Source organism: Kockovaella imperatae, assembly GCF_002102565.1.
Source record: "Kockovaella imperatae strain NRRL Y-17943 chromosome Unknown BD324scaffold_4, whole genome shotgun sequence".
NCBI lineage: Eukaryota > Fungi > Basidiomycota > Tremellomycetes > Tremellales > Cuniculitremaceae > Kockovaella > Kockovaella imperatae.
Genome location: NW_019028944.1, coordinates 1,234,878 through 1,249,445, shown reverse-complemented (window position 1 = coordinate 1,249,445; position 14,568 = coordinate 1,234,878). Strand labels below are relative to the sequence as shown.

General features: G+C 51.5%; 8 protein-coding genes across 8 annotated transcripts; 3 read left to right on the top strand and 5 right to left on the bottom strand.

Moving 5' to 3' along the window:
- Nucleotides 1-170: 170 nt before the first annotated feature.
- Nucleotides 171-1,509, bottom strand: BD324DRAFT_650011 (hypothetical protein; the record flags this gene model as incomplete). The annotated part of the gene is made up of 6 exons (XM_022018077.1): nt 171-502; nt 567-850; nt 924-1,082; nt 1,177-1,194; nt 1,237-1,295; nt 1,360-1,509. 6 exons carry the CDS (start codon nt 1,507-1,509, stop codon nt 171-173), a joined length of 1,002 nt encoding a protein of 333 aa, XP_021872584.1.
- A 296-nt stretch (nt 1,510-1,805) lies between these two features.
- BD324DRAFT_621840 (isoprenoid biosynthesis-related protein) lies at nt 1,806-3,473 on the top strand. The gene is made up of 9 exons (XM_022015415.1): nt 1,806-1,998; nt 2,066-2,203; nt 2,260-2,277; nt 2,334-2,396; nt 2,460-2,671; nt 2,730-2,802; nt 2,855-2,995; nt 3,054-3,125; nt 3,182-3,473. Exons 1-9 carry the CDS (start codon nt 1,852-1,854, stop codon nt 3,395-3,397), a joined length of 1,080 nt encoding a protein of 359 aa, XP_021872583.1. The 5' UTR covers nt 1,806-1,851; the 3' UTR covers nt 3,398-3,473.
- BD324DRAFT_621835 (short chain dehydrogenase) lies at nt 3,474-4,520 on the bottom strand. The gene has a single exon (XM_022015414.1). The coding sequence runs from the start codon at nt 4,470-4,472 to the stop codon at nt 3,696-3,698; it is 777 nt and encodes a 258-aa protein (XP_021872582.1). The 5' UTR covers nt 4,473-4,520; the 3' UTR covers nt 3,474-3,695.
- A 969-nt stretch (nt 4,521-5,489) lies between these two features.
- BD324DRAFT_577782 (DHS-like NAD/FAD-binding domain-containing protein) lies at nt 5,490-7,044 on the bottom strand (the record flags this gene model as incomplete). Its single annotated transcript, XM_022013279.1, has 3 exons — nt 5,490-6,635; nt 6,684-6,814; nt 6,873-7,044. The coding sequence occupies 3 exons, from the start codon at nt 7,042-7,044 to the stop codon at nt 5,490-5,492; spliced, it is 1,449 nt and encodes a 482-aa protein (XP_021872581.1).
- A 205-nt stretch (nt 7,045-7,249) lies between these two features.
- Nucleotides 7,250-8,698, bottom strand: BD324DRAFT_621832 (ATP10 protein-domain-containing protein). The gene is made up of 6 exons (XM_022015413.1): nt 8,251-8,698; nt 8,093-8,195; nt 7,925-8,044; nt 7,795-7,866; nt 7,618-7,746; nt 7,250-7,559 (listed from the first exon to the last, which is right to left on the bottom strand). Exons 1-6 carry the CDS (start codon nt 8,664-8,666, stop codon nt 7,383-7,385), a joined length of 1,017 nt encoding a protein of 338 aa, XP_021872580.1. The 5' UTR covers nt 8,667-8,698; the 3' UTR covers nt 7,250-7,382.
- A 197-nt stretch (nt 8,699-8,895) lies between these two features.
- BD324DRAFT_608058 (putative Mtochondrial processing peptidase) lies at nt 8,896-10,706 on the top strand (the record flags this gene model as incomplete). The annotated part of the gene is made up of 5 exons (XM_022014098.1): nt 8,896-9,189; nt 9,245-9,943; nt 9,998-10,349; nt 10,404-10,486; nt 10,542-10,706. 5 exons carry the CDS (start codon nt 8,896-8,898, stop codon nt 10,704-10,706), a joined length of 1,593 nt encoding a protein of 530 aa, XP_021872579.1.
- Nucleotides 10,707-10,955: 249 nt separating this feature from the next.
- BD324DRAFT_650005 (Alpha/Beta hydrolase protein) lies at nt 10,956-13,037 on the bottom strand (the record flags this gene model as incomplete). Its single annotated transcript, XM_022018076.1, has 9 exons — nt 10,956-11,221; nt 11,274-11,300; nt 11,356-11,438; nt 11,496-11,743; nt 11,800-11,916; nt 11,988-12,220; nt 12,274-12,513; nt 12,567-12,696; nt 12,750-13,037. 9 exons carry the CDS (start codon nt 13,035-13,037, stop codon nt 10,956-10,958), a joined length of 1,632 nt encoding a protein of 543 aa, XP_021872578.1.
- A 204-nt stretch (nt 13,038-13,241) lies between these two features.
- On the top strand, nt 13,242-14,373 carry BD324DRAFT_621820 (histone-fold-containing protein). The gene is made up of 5 exons (XM_022015412.1): nt 13,242-13,327; nt 13,371-13,535; nt 13,588-13,596; nt 13,656-13,728; nt 13,805-14,373. The coding sequence occupies exons 2-5, from the start codon at nt 13,488-13,490 to the stop codon at nt 14,245-14,247; spliced, it is 573 nt and encodes a 190-aa protein (XP_021872577.1). The 5' UTR covers nt 13,242-13,327; nt 13,371-13,487; the 3' UTR covers nt 14,248-14,373.
- The last annotated feature ends 195 nt before the right edge of the window (nt 14,374-14,568 follow it).

The window sequence follows — 14,568 nt, the reverse complement described above, 5'->3', positions numbered from 1 at the left end:
GAGTGGGACATGTATGTATCAGTTTCTTGAGTGGAACGACATGGCCACAAAGATGTCGAGAGGCTCCTTGATCCACTTTGGGTGAATATGCTGCTACATTGGTTGGCACGAGTCGTTCTATAGTGTTGACTGCAGATACACTATGCAGTGTGCGACGATAGCGAAGCGCATCACGCAGCACTATCCGTCGCCCGCTGTCCACTGCCTCCCGCCGCACTTCCATCATTGCCTTCCAATAGTGCTGTTCGTTCGTCCGCCCTTTCCTCCGGCATGAGGGCCTCAACTTCTCCGATGGGAACACGTTGATCTCGTGGGATAGTTTGACCTTCGGGAACAGGGACCACACGGCCTGATTTGGATCGCTTGTGTCTCCTAGATTTACGTGCAGATGTACCTGCTGCCCAGCTCTTGCCCCTGCGCGCAGCTAGACCCGTAAAGGTGAGCATTGCGGCTGCAACAGCAGAGACGATCGCGGAAATGACGCCAAATGTGAATGACGAGTCTGACGAGGGAGAGACGATCAGTCGTGTATCTCCCCAGCGTCGTCAGAATGACTCTGCACCTACCTAGATGCGTGTTCTTAGCGGCAAATCTGTCGTCTGTTCTGAATACGTGGAGGACCAGAGAGATTTCCAGTAATTGAAGGTTGCAGTGCAGGAGCATGGCACCGGAAACGAGCTTCCAAGCGTGTCGTCTAGCCCTCGCTCGTGCGGTCCGTTCACCTCGCTTCAGGAAAATGAACAACAGACTGAGCAGTGACAAAGCACAAGGGAGAAGACTGAGTTGAGCAGAGTACCCAGAAGTACTCCACAAGACGCAGAACTTCTCACCAAACTCGGCACATTCAGATCTGCATACACAAGTGTCAGCGCAGGACCAAGATCTTCCAAAAAAAAGAGAAACAAAAACAAGGCAACACGTACCGCGAGGGGAAATCCTGACATTGCCACCCTTCTCCTTCTCCATCTGTTACAGGTGCGTCATTTTCTTCGATTCGAGCTTGTACTTTGAAATTTGGGTCGGGAAGAGGATGAGATGGCCATAGGAGAGTACTGTTAGGGGTTTGCGACTTTCTTGTACATCTGTCGCAGGAATGTCAGACATCAATCGGGTATAAGTTATGGCAACCAAAGGAAGAAAGGTATGAGGGTGTTTCAGAGCAGAGAGTCAATTCACCTCTGATAGAGCCCATATCTGAGGAGCGGTGATCAGCATGACCTCGAGGGCTACACCTACTTCGTCTCGAAGTCTAGTGGGCCCTGATTCCTTAGCTTGACATGGATCAAGTCGGTTCCCTAGCGGTGGTAAGTCGTAAATCAGCATCATCGGGTAAAATAATAATGGCGTGGGCTAGCTCACGTAAATGTTCAACAGCGTCAAAGCTGTAGCGGCGATCAGGAAGACGAGGGTGATCCAATACGGCGTCTTTCTCAACGAATGCTTGTAGACCCTGTTCCTCTCCGCTACGTCTGGCCCGAATGTAGTCCGTTGATTAGGCTTGGCTGGCATGTTCGGATCAGGAAGTCCAAGGCAGGGTGGGGGTTTCACCTGATGTGACGGTCGGTCAACCGCAGTGCAGCTGAGTCGTGCGACAGATGAAGACTGTGACAGTAGGAATCTTCAATTGGCTGTGGATTCCTGCGTGTAGTCCCTCGCGCAAGAATATCGAGATTGAAGCCTATGAGAGGATGAGAAAGAGTGTAATGACGAACGGCAGCGGAGTCTCGGAGAAGGCTGCTGAGGTTCAGGTCACGTGATTTGTGTTTTTGGGGGAGATTTCGCGCGAACCTATGAGCTACCTGACACGATTGTGTTATTGTTCAGTCTCGACATCAAGAGACTACCGCAGCGATGGCTTCCCAGGCAACGGCGACCGACAAGGCGAGCAAGAAAGCTCGATTCGAGCAAGTTTTCACGGACAGATTGGTCCAGGAGCTTGTAGAGCATGTCAGAGTGGACCATGAGATGCCGGAGGAAGCCACAAAGTGGTACGAGAGGGTGAGTAGGAGGGAGGGCCCAGGCACTCCGATGACAGCCGTGTTCCTCTGACGTTGGGGGGGGTCAGAGTTTACTTTACAACACGGTAGGAGGCAAGGCAAATCGTGGAATGTCAGTGGTGGACACTGTCGAGATCTTGAAGGGGGAAAAGTTGTCAGAGGAAGAATACTTTGAGGCGAGTACGCTCGGATGGTGTGTCGAGCTGGTAAGTGACCCAGTAGTGGAATCAAAGACGGCCAAGCTGAGACTTCTGCCATTCAGTTGCAGGCGGACTTTTTGGTGAGCTTGGTGGACAGGATCTATGCGCTCGGACTGGTTTGTAACGGAGCGCTTAGGTCGCGGACGACATGATGGATTACAGCATTACCAGACGAGATAACCCATGTTGGTATCGTGTCGTGAGTGGTTCTCGGTCCCCTCGTCCTGGATATGCTCCTGAGAGCTGAAACGTCTCCCACTAGGAAGGCGTAGGAAACATTGCCATCAACGATGCGTTCATGCTCGAAGCTGCTATTTACTTTTTGTTGAAGAAGCATTTCCGATCTAGAGCATACTACATTGACTTGGTCGAACTATTCTTGGAGTCAGCCTCGCAGACTATGAGCGGGCAGCTCTTGGATCTCTTGACCGCTCCGGAGGACTCGGTGGACCTGAACCGGTTTTCTATGCAAAAGTGGGTGTTTAGTCCCACTTGATCCACAGTCGAGGAAACAAAGCTGACTGGCGCTCAGATATGACCGAATTGTCGTTTACAAGACTGCGTACTATTCTTTCTACCTCCCAGTCGCCCTCGCTATGCGAATGGCAAGTTTTACCTGTTGGATCGTTGCGATCACCACTGACGACAAGCTTCCAGAGCGGAATCACCAACGAGCAAGCTTACAAGGTCGCCCTTGATATTCTGATCGAGATGGGTCACTATTTCCAGATTCAGGACGATTATCTGGATTGCTTTGGTACACCGGAACAAATTGGAAAGATTGGATGTGATATTGTTGTGAGTCTCACTGGACCCAGACGTCGCATGGCCAGTCTCGCTCACGGCGAGCGCGCAGGACAACAAGTGCAGCTGGTGCGTCAACACTGCTCTCTTGCACGCCACTCCGGATCAGCGCAAGATCCTAGATGTGAGCCCTGGATTGACGGTCTTACGGTACGCGATCGGTTCTGACTATATGATCAGGAGAACTACGGCGTGAAGGATTCTGCAAAGGAGAAACGAGTCAAAGAACTCTACGTGCAAGAGCCCATCTCTCTACCTCAGCGATTCGAAAAATTCGAGACGGAGAGTTACCAAAAGCTGTCAAGCATGATTGATCAAGTAGATGAGCAAGGCACAGGGATGAAGAAAGAGGTCTTCCATGCCTTCTTGGCGAAAGTCTACAAGCGCAGCAAGTAGATGGATAGGGAACGAGGGAGACGACAGGCCATCTCATGGGCTCTTCCCCACCGGTCTTCACATATGCATAGAAACATTAATTGATGGGACTGTGTGCTTGCAAACTGTAGTCGACACACGTTTGACGAATGAGACGTCGTCGTCAGATGTCATCTCGTCGTGCTCGTCCACGATAAGTACTCTGTATCAACAGTGCAGACTTCCGTTTGATCCTGGCTCGGATTCGAACGCGATCCAGAGATTATCCAGCAAACCGACTGAGGCCTCTCATTGCTGCTTGCTCACAGACACGACCCTTTCAGGCGTCGAACAACGGACTGTGCGTGATGGCAGCCGCTATCGGGGTCGATCCAGCTGTCAAGCCCGCGTCGACAGGCAGACAAATCCCGGTGATGGCGGGTGAAGTGTCCAAGAAAGCCACTGCTTTGGCGATATCCTCCGGGACGATCCTCCTCTTTAAAGGGTACCATTTGATAATGTCGTCCATGGCTTTCGGGTTGACCTTGAGTCTCTCTGTCCATGCACCCGTGATGACTGTCCCAGGTAAGATTGCGTTTGCTCTGATGCCTAGTCCTCCCAATTCAATCGCCATGCTCTTTGTGAGGGATATCAGACCAGCTTTTGCGGCGCTATAAGCTGGATTGCCGACACAGCTCATGACACCATTGACAGAGGCGATATTGATGATATTGACGTCTGTCGGATGATCCCTGAAAGAAGACTCGAACGAATGAAAGACCGTGAAGGAGGCGTCCAGATTCAAAGCCACCTCGGATCGCCAGCTAGAAGGAGTCGTCTCGTGTAGGGTATCCTTGTCCGCGTGTCCAGCATTATTGACCAGACATTTGACACGTCCAAGCTCAATTATCTCCTTGGAGACTCGCTCAACTTGTTCTGGACATGTAATATCGCAGATCCACGTACTCGTCTTGTCCTTACCGATCTCTTCAGCCACGATATCCAAGCGAGATTGCTCGAGATCCAGCAGAGCGACGTGGTATTTTTTGCTCAGCTCCAGTGAGATCGCTCGACCGAGACCTCCGGCCGCTCCAGTGACGACGGCAATAGAGAGCATCGTGTCCTCGTGCGATGGACGACAGAAGAGGTCGAATGTATAGATGCACTTGTCAATTGATATCTCTGTCCCCCACCGTACGTCGCTTGGCTGAACGAGTGGGCGGAGAGTGGGGGAAACCCGACAGACCGGACATCTCAACAGATCTGCCATTCGACAATAGGAATGCATATGGATGCGGCTGGATTGGCATAGAGAATAGTGCTACCTAGCCCATCAATCGCTCCCTAGGGCATGGCCGTCCAGTCTCCCCAGGGATGGTATATCCAACTCGGCTTTCTAGCGCTTCGCCGGATCCCTCACGCTCTCTTCCCTCTCCTTCGTCTAGCTTGGCTTCATATGTATCACTCTCAGCCTCAGCACCTTTAATCTTATCGGAAGGATCCACAGTGACCTGGAGAGCATCGGATCCTTCCTGTTACCCTTTACGGTCCGGCCCGTCTGTGTCGGAGCCGGCTGCCGGACGAACGAGATTCAGCAGTCGAAGAAGGAAGTCTGCTCGACTCTGTTCGATTTTGGGATCTTGAAGCTCCGTGATAACATGCGCCAATTCTTCAGGTTCTAGCGAATCCGATAGAGGCAAAGACCCGAATGGCATGTCGATGGAGGCCTGAGGTCCAAGAGAGGGACCGTAGAGCCGGGACACGGCAGGATGCATGGTGAGAGCGTATAAGCCACTGCCGGGTTTGTGCTCGGTGGACATGGAATGCTCTCGGAGGCGAGCAATCCGACCGATTGAGCGATGATAGACCTGTGAACAGCGAACGAGTATCGGACCGGTTGCAAGTCCGAGTCGAACAGGGGTCCGCATGAAGAATGTTGATCAGAGGTGAAGGTATTTGACCAAATCACCAATATCGAACGCGGTTAAGAATGTGGAGGGGGTTGCCCGTACACGTTCGACGTTGGCTCTCCTTTGTCTTGACTCCTCTTTGCCGATGAAAGGATGGCTTTGGGCCGCCATCGGACGACTCACGACATCTAGGAGAGACGAGCTTCGGGAAAAGGTCGACGAACTCAAACGCGGAGGTGTTGCCGAATGTCCAAGAAGGGGTTATCAGTCTCCACTTCACTGCCATCCTCCGAAAGCGATGTCAAGAATCCCTCGAACGATGTTCGGTGCTCTGAAGCCTTAGGTGGGGTCAGCCTAGGCGTCGGTAACCATTCAGAAGGCAGTTTCTTGACCGGCGTCGTAAAGTCGCTAGAGCTGTCCTGAGCTGATTTGCTCTTCTTTGATTTGGCACTGGACAGAGATTTCGGGGTGGCGGGCGCAGTTTTGCGCTTCTTCGGCGTGACCGGATCGATGACATATGCTAGATTGGCGACGTACTTTGTCACGAAATCCTGTACATCCCCTCGGACGAAGACATCGAATACGTCTTCCCATTCGGCGGCGGTAGGTTTCGGAGGCTCGTCATTCACAAAGACGGTCTTAATCTCTGTACCGGGTCGAGATTGTAGACTCTTCGCCATCTCCTTGACTATCCGCTTGACTCCCAGGATGGACAGAGAAGTTCCACACACGAGCAGGAAATCTACCCGTCCTTCTCTCGCAACTTTGGATCCCGTCCCTTTCAGATCTCTCTCCACGACCTGACCGATCTTTTCACCTTCTGGATGTTCTTCTCCATACAAAACGACAGATGGTCGGAGGGAACCGGATTTGCGAGGCCTTTCAGCGAGGGCTGTGCGGATACTCGAGGCGTCTTCACACGCTGGACAGGGGATCGGCCCGGTGGGTAGAGGAAGATAGTCGTACAGTGGCACGGAGGTAGAGCAGACTGGACAATGGAGTGAAGAGAGCGTGCCATGTAGAGGGATGGCGCGATATGGGCGGGAGACCGATGCATGTTGAGTGAAGGACGGTGAATCTTCCTCGGGGGTGGTGGATGGCGGCCGAGATGGAGAAATTGGCGGAGAAGCCGGGGTCAGGTTTGGCTTCACCCTCGCTTTCCGGGGGGAAGATCTGGGAAGTTCCGGAATTCCCAGTTCCAGTCCGGCCTTGGCTTCGAGAAGATCAATGTTCTGCGTGTAGACGCGAAGGAGTCGACCTTCGTCATCGAGAGCCTTGAGATATCGATGGAAGCCAGTCGGTTGAGTCGATAGGCTCAATGATGCGAGTTCAGTCATGAGTGCGTGATGGTGCGGTAAGAGAGATTCAGACTGGGATCGCACTTGTCAGCAAAACGCTAGGTAAATTCAGAGGTAGACACTCGCTGAGAGACACTTGACGTGGAACAGATCTTTGAGCGTATGCTGCGTGTTCTTGCCTTTGCTGCGATGGAATAGACCTGAAGATGATCTAAAGTCGGGAATAGAAGCTGCTGTAGATACTCCGGCACCTAAGCGAAAGCGTCAGTCTCGCCGTCGATGAAGAATGGATCGGCGGACATGACTCACCACATATGACGACGATTCGTTTGGAATTCCTCATCTTCTGTACGACCTGCTGCATGACGCTGGTTGGATGTGGGGAAAGGGTGCCGAAAGTCGATCTAGATGAGCCAGGAACAGATGATGATAGGTTCACTTCGTCTGTATTAGACGGATCGAGATGGATGAGTACAGTCATGATGGCGGGGAAGAAGAAAGGAGGTGCAATTGAGGTCGAAGAGGTCGAGTACGATGCGATGTCCAGGAACTCCAACCCTATCCGTCAATTCTGATGTTACAACCGAGCAGCAGTCTTGAATACAAAGAGAGACAACAGGCGCTGGTCTATACTACACTGATAATTCAGACACTGAATCGAGGATGATGGGGTGGATGAATGAACGAGGGATAGCAAAAATCCCATGTTCAGGTTTTAGAAATTCGGACGGTGGCGGCGATCATCTGGTCCCGCATCCGCCTGTCTAGCCCGTTTTGATTAAGACCCGCCATGAAGATACATGCAAGTGCGCGTCGAGATCATCGTCTGCTCTTGCCCTCCCCTACTCGCTTCATCAAGACTTCCGTGGCTGTCCTCAGAGAATGGATCTCTTCTGGCGTAGCGGCACTGCAAGCTGCCCAACGAATCTTGCAATTTGGGTCGACAAGGTAGACATAGCCAACAATCTTGTTACTGTACCCCAGGGGCATACTGATCTGTCAAGGGGCCGGCCATATGAGTGCCAGATGCACGGACAGACGGACTAATACTCACATCCAGCGGACTCCACTCGCCCCTTGATAGCATATACGATGACCATCTGTCTTCTGGAACTTGGCTTTTCAGAGTCGAAGAGAACAAGCCGACAAGTATGCCTTTGAGTTGATTCTCTTGATGATTGATCTGTGACACTGTCAGAGACTACTGGCGTTGAAAGTCGTAGTGGCTCACCTCGACATAGTTGAATCCCTTTTTCCCCGTTTGGTCCTGTAATACAGGTTCCACAAATCGTTTCACTTGCTCCTGGAGCGATTCATCAACATGCTGCCTCTAGCTTCCCGCGATCATTCAAAAACCCCACCTCAGCGACCTTTGTACTGACAAAAGCAACGAGCGTGACCTTGCCCTCACATAGTTCAGTCGTGTTGATCGATTGGCCGAGAATATTGTGTCCAGCTATATTTGGTAGGTAGAGAGCGCTCTGCCACCGTCAACGATGAGTGACCCTACCAGCACTGTCTGCACTCACATCCTCTCGTATCAGTACTTTCGGCGCCATCCAGCCCTTTGCACTATTCGCTTTCGAGGCGCGATTAAAGTCGTGAAAGTATCCCTTGCTCACTTCTCCGAGCCTACAGCAGCCAACTGTCAGTCAAAATGCCCTCACAGCGGCTGAGTACGACATACAGATACGCCCTCTGTTCTTTCTTTCTATCCATACTGTTATCTACCTTTTGATACGTCTTCGAACTCGCTACTGGCCTTTCGAGGGATCCCAGCGGTCGGGACAACTCTTTGATTTCCGGCGGGTTACCTTTACCTTTGGACGTGGAGGATGAAGAGGCTGTGGAAGGTGAAGAAGACGGATCGGGGCTCGGCGTGAAAGCCGAGACGGATGCGAGAAGAGCATCACCATCATATTTTGTACTATACGCCCTGGTTGACATTCCAGATGTTGTCCATCCACATGCGCTCCAAAAACATGAGTGACAGTCGAAAGTGTGCTGTCTCTTGCTGGATTTTCCGGCCACCGACGACTTGACAGGAGCTCTCAGGCTGCCATTTGAGCCTTTCAGTGACCTCGCCAGAGCTTGCCCTCTCATGGTCGCTGTCCATATGCTGCTCTCCTGACCATTGAACACGTTGGAAATTTCAGAAACCGTCCAACAATCTCCCGCTTATGTAATGTTTCCCCCCCCCCCCCCCCCCCCTGTATGCCGTCTTGAAATCTTGCCGTGGCCTCAGGTCTTCCATCTTGCCAAGGCTAGACAATTACAACCTCTCACCCGAGACGAGTGTCAGGACGGCTCGCCCGGGATCCGTTGAGCCAACATGAGACTCCCAAAATCCACCGCATTGCGGTCATCAACTTTGATCCGACCTTCAACCTCTAGTCCCTCTCTCATTGTCCGAGCCAACTCTTCCATTCACCGACCGTCCCTCGTCAAGAAGAAGCCTCCTTTACCTACTCCGACAATCACCGAGTTTCCAAACAAGCTTCGAGTCGCGACAGAGCCATTAGATACGCCTGGATGCTTTGTCGCTGCTGTCATAGATGCCGGTACACGGTACGAAACGGAGAGAAATTCAGGTGTGACTCATCTGCTCGAGCGTCTGGCATGGAACGTGAGCTCAAGTCGGGCCTCAAGCACGTCAAGGCAGACGCTGATGAAAGGCTCAGAGTAATTCGAAATACAGCGCAGAGACCATGGAGCTGGCATCTCAACAGCTCGGAAATGGAATGATCGCATTGTCTGGCCGAGATACAGTCCTGTACGGCGCTTCGACATTTCTGAAAGAGCTTCCTCTTGCCGTCTCGCTCCTAGGATCCAATATTCGTTCGCCCCTCTTTCTACCACACGAAATTGCAGACGCGAAATCGGCAGCACTATACGAGCACCAATTGTTGGAAGAACAACCTCGATTAGCACTGGGCAACTATATCCTCGAGACGGCGTACGATGGCAAGACTGTCGGCCGACCGAGTCTTTTAAGTCCAGAGTCGGAGAGTCGGATAGGCGAAAGGGAGCTCAGAGGATATATGAAAGACTGGATAAGACCTGAACGGATGGTCATTACGGGTCTTGGGGTAGATCACGATCAACTCGTCGAATTGGTCAAGGAGAATTTTGACACGTCGGCTTCTTCCAGTTCGACATTCACCCATGCTGCTTCTAGACCAGCTTCCGCGTCAGCTCTCGGCAAGAGCTACGCGACAGTCTCCAACGTTTCCGATCTGTCACTTGACTCAGACTACGAAGCGCTGGTCCATGAAAAGGCGAAGTACGTCGGAGGCGAATTGTACAAGGAGATCCCGACGGAAGAATGGACCCACCTTGCCATTTGCTTCGAGGCCCAGAACTTTAATCATCCCGATGTGGTGAGGAGGGATCCATCTTAGTGGTTAGGCTCCTTGCTGATGGTCTGTTGTCAGTACGCTGCGGCTCTGCTACAACAATTGTTACTCCGAGGTTCCGCCTTTTCCCCCGGAGGACCTGGAAAAGGCATGTTCTGTCGATTGAACGAGAATATTCTCCAACGGTACCACGCGGTGGATCACTGCGAATACATCCATGAGATCTTTACCGATACCGGATTAGCAGGTATCAAGATTACACTGAAACCTCATATGGCGCCACAAGCTGCGGATCTCATCTGTAGAGAGTTGGAAAAAGTCACTGGCAAGACGAAAAAGGACATCACAAAGGAACAATTTAGTCGGGCGAAAATGATGCTCAAGTCGACATTGGCGAGAGCAGTAGAGGGCAGGATTCTGTCCGCAGAGGGTGAGTCGAGATGGACAAGGCGTCAGGCGGGCAATAGCTGATATGGTGGCCTAGATCTCGGAAAGCAAATCCTGACACAAGGGAAGAAGGAGCCATTACCGGATATGTTGGCTCATATCGACAGAGTCACCATTGACGTGAGTGTTGGACACTACAGGATGCAAAATATGACCGACTGACACCTTCAATCAGGATCTATATCGTGTAGCTACAGACATGTTCCGGCCGAAAGAACGAAACGCCAAGATGAATCTTGGCTTGGGGACTGGTGCACCGACCATTGTTGGTATTGGGAAGAATGTAGAGTGGCTAGGTAACGTCCGAGAGACTGTCAGGCAGTGGGGCTTGGGAGAGTAAGCGAGTCACGGACGAAGCACAAGTCGGCCGACGTGTAGAGTATACAATCGTGTAACTTTTTTTGACCTTGTAACACCATTCGCATGAACCATAGCCACAGGCTCATCTCTCGGACATGTCACGACCAGTTGCAATCATTTACTGTCGAGAGCACTTGCATTATGGACAGGAATGTCAGGTCTCCATATATTTACATTTAGCGCTTGCCTGCGTTTGGAGGATTGTGAGGCACAAAACCCTTCAGCCTTTTCACCAATTTCCGGCTTCCCTTACTGCTCCCCAGAATGCGCATCGTTCTTCCGTCCCGACCTGAGGCAAGGAGTTGGAAATATAAGAATCGCTGATATTGTTGTTTGACAGAGACAAGTTCAAGACTTTGAATTGTTGATCGTCGGACCAGGTCGGCCACTCGATATCGGGTGATCCAGAGTTGGGATCATCGGTCGTGATGAGGGAAACGAGGGGTCCGATGAATGAAGCGTAGAAGGATGGAGAGGATGGCGCTCGGCCTCCATCTGTTGAACATGTCAGTGTGGGCTCTTTCCCTTTCGAGACCGAATCACTCACAAAAGTAAGGGAACTCTTCGGCGTTGTCTGTCATTCCGAAATTCAGCCACTTTCTCGAGGAGGAGCGAGACGAAAGCCTTACCCTGAGCGTGGGTTGCGGGCAGGACAGAGTAGAGGTATCGGTAGCCCGTACTTCCAGTCTTATTCAAGGCCCAGTTGATTGGGCTGGGAAAGTCAGCTGGGTTCACAGAGACAGATGACGGAAGGCTGTGCTCGACCTACCAAGCAAAGACTATATCCCCATACACTTGTCCGGCTCGTTCCCTATTATCTGCAAAGTCGTTCAAAGGGTACAGTTCCAGCATGGTAGTGATGACATCCTGATGAGTCACCATAAAGTTGTAGGTCAACCATCCGGACAACAAGTAGTCTGCATCGGCTTGGAACGTCGCCGAGTTATTGGACGGGTTCAGAGCCGTGCTGACAAAGGAAGGTCCGTCATTGTAATTGTTGCCAGCGATCAGGGTGGTCTAAGATCTGCGTCAATGGAGAGATAACACTTTGCGGAAAACAGCTTGACACTGACGTTGGGGATCGGACCGTTTAACAGCCTTGTCGCTGCGTTCTCAGTCAAGAAGCCTCCGGGTCCTTCAACACAGGGGCAGTATGACGTAGATGCTCCAGTGTATTTTCGAGTGCCAAACTGAGCGATCGAGAGTCAGTACGATGCACGATACATCGAGAGGCGGTTCGCCCTCCGCTCGCATCACTCACCTCGGAACTGGCGATCCTAACCGGCTGAGTGGGCAGTCCTCGAAGACATTCAATATCTCCATTGGTGCAATTCAGAGCATTTGCAAAATCTGTATACTCTTGGCCGTGAAATCGAGGATCATCACATCCACCCATGGTGACCATGTAGGGAGAAGCGACGAAAGCATTCTTCCAAGGTGGAGCCGCTCCGGAGTCACCGTATGCACCGTAGAGCTGGAGGATGGTTCCGCCGCCTATGCATGCAGTCAGGAACGTTCTCAGACATGATTATCTCTTCATGACTTACCCGCACTCTCTCCTCCGATAGTCACTCGCGATGGATCTCCACCAAAGCTCTCGGCATATTTTTGAACCCATTCCAGGGCAAAGTTGGCGTCCGTCACTTGAAAGTTGGAATTTCCAACTCCCATCTTTGACGAAGCTAGACCTCCAAAGGCACCGAGACGGTACTGAATGATGACTCCGATGAACGAAGAATTGGAATATAGGATCATCGGTGTAGGATCAAACTCTCTGGCCGAGTTGACTATACAGCGAGCGGTCAGCGAAGAAGAGGCCCGGCAGAGCCCGAAACCTCACAATCCCATCCTCCACCGTGGATCCAGACGAAGACAGGTAGATCTTTGGCTTGGTATGGCGCATAAATGTTCAGGAACAAGCAATCTTCCGAATCGCTTGTCTGAAGCGGATTGTACGTCTTTTCATTGTCCTGCCACACTCATGTCAACCATTGACTTGTGTCTTTCCCTTGAGGCCACTTACACCTTGGGAAGATTGGACACACTGAGGCGCAAAGGTTGTAGCGTCGATCGTTCCATTACCGCTCTGGTTCAGAGGCGGCTGAGCGGCTCTGAATCGATTCTCTCCAGCGGTCGATTGGGCGTACCTCACGCCTAGGTAGACATCGAGTCCGGAAGACTCGTTGTAATACCCTTCATATGTCGCATAAGGTAGCTCTAGGACAGGTCTAGGCCATCGAGGAGTGAGACTGGAAGAGGCCCCTGCTATTGTATTGAGCGCCAATAATCCAGGAACCAGTGACAACTTCATCTTGATTGTCGGGATGGGGTCGAATGAAGACAGGAGGAAGATGACAGCATCGTATATATGCATCCTCAAGATAGCGCCAGGATATGATTGCTCGGAGGAAAGCCCGGGGGGTCCGTTAAGTGTATGTCAGTGTCCGCCTACTACCGGAACGTCAGCTACGGCTGTCCTTGGGTTCGTAAGCTCTGTGTGTCTTTTTGCTGATGTCGCACCTTGTATGGACCCAAACCTTGGTACTGTCGCTTATAAACGGTTGCTGCGCGGCGCCCGCATAATAATTATCCGATTAGGGGGTGGGTAATTTAGGGTTAGAAGCGGCTAAAATATTTCGGGCAGCGCCGAGTCTCACGTGAGATTGGGGAAATAATACCACGTCATCTCTACCATGCGCGCTTGGTCCACGCTTAGAATACAGTTCATATTTGACCTTCCCTCCCCTGTATTCGCCTCAAGATGCCAGCGGCTGCTTCAAGCAAGAAGTCAAAGTCCAAGTCGAGTAGGGTGAGCTGATACTATTCGCTGGGACGGTGATGACAGCTGATATCGGTCGCAGTTCCCAGTGGTACGTTGCTCCTTCACCTGCTTCCAAGAGCATAACCCTTCATGATTTGCTACTTTCAGGCCAGGATAAAGAAGATCATGCAGATGGATGAAGAAGTGGGCAAGCTCGCATCAGCAACACCCGTCATGATCTGTAAGCTGAAATTGACGTCCCGTATGAGTGACGTATCTAATCACAAACATTCTCACCCCCTCTCTTGTGTCGCCAGCCAAATCCCTTGAATGCTTCCTCCAATCGTTTATCGATGAGTTATCGAAAGATGCAGAGGCTCGCGGCTCCAGGAAGATCACACCTCATCATCTCAAATCGACCGTGACATCTCAGCCAAACTTTGATTTCCTCTTACCGTTGGTCCAAAACATTGCGGATCCAGTCCAAGCGGGAGGGGGCCACAATGGCGAAGGCGGAGCTCAGCGACAACGTCGAGCCTCTAGACCGGGAAAGAGAAAGGCAGTGAAGGAAGAAGGGGACGAAGATGAGTATGGCAGAGGTGGAGCTTCGGGCTCAGGGAGTGTTCCGGCGCCAGGGGATGCTTCGAAGACTTTACCTCAGATCGGGACTTGGAAGCGAGAGATGGAAGGAGCAGGTGGGACAGGAGAAGGCGGAAGAGGGATGTATGATGATTACGAGGCGGACGAGGATGATTACTAGGGGCTCATTGGCGGATCATTATTCGATCGAATCGGAGCAGGACACGGCACGACTAGTTATGAACATACATCCCTTTCTTCATGTGTACAAAATAACGACATCAACATGTATGACACATCATGCAGTACTACATACAGAGCTCAAGAAATATCTCACATGGTAAGGTGTCTTTTTTTCCGGGTCATAATCATCATTCGTCATCTCCTTCTTTCGTCACTTCGTCACGAGGCTCCCTGGAGATGGCCGAGTGCTTCCGTGTCTGCCTTTCGTCAGACCATGCTGAGGTAGTCGCACCATTGGATTGTGGGTGGAGGTACAGAA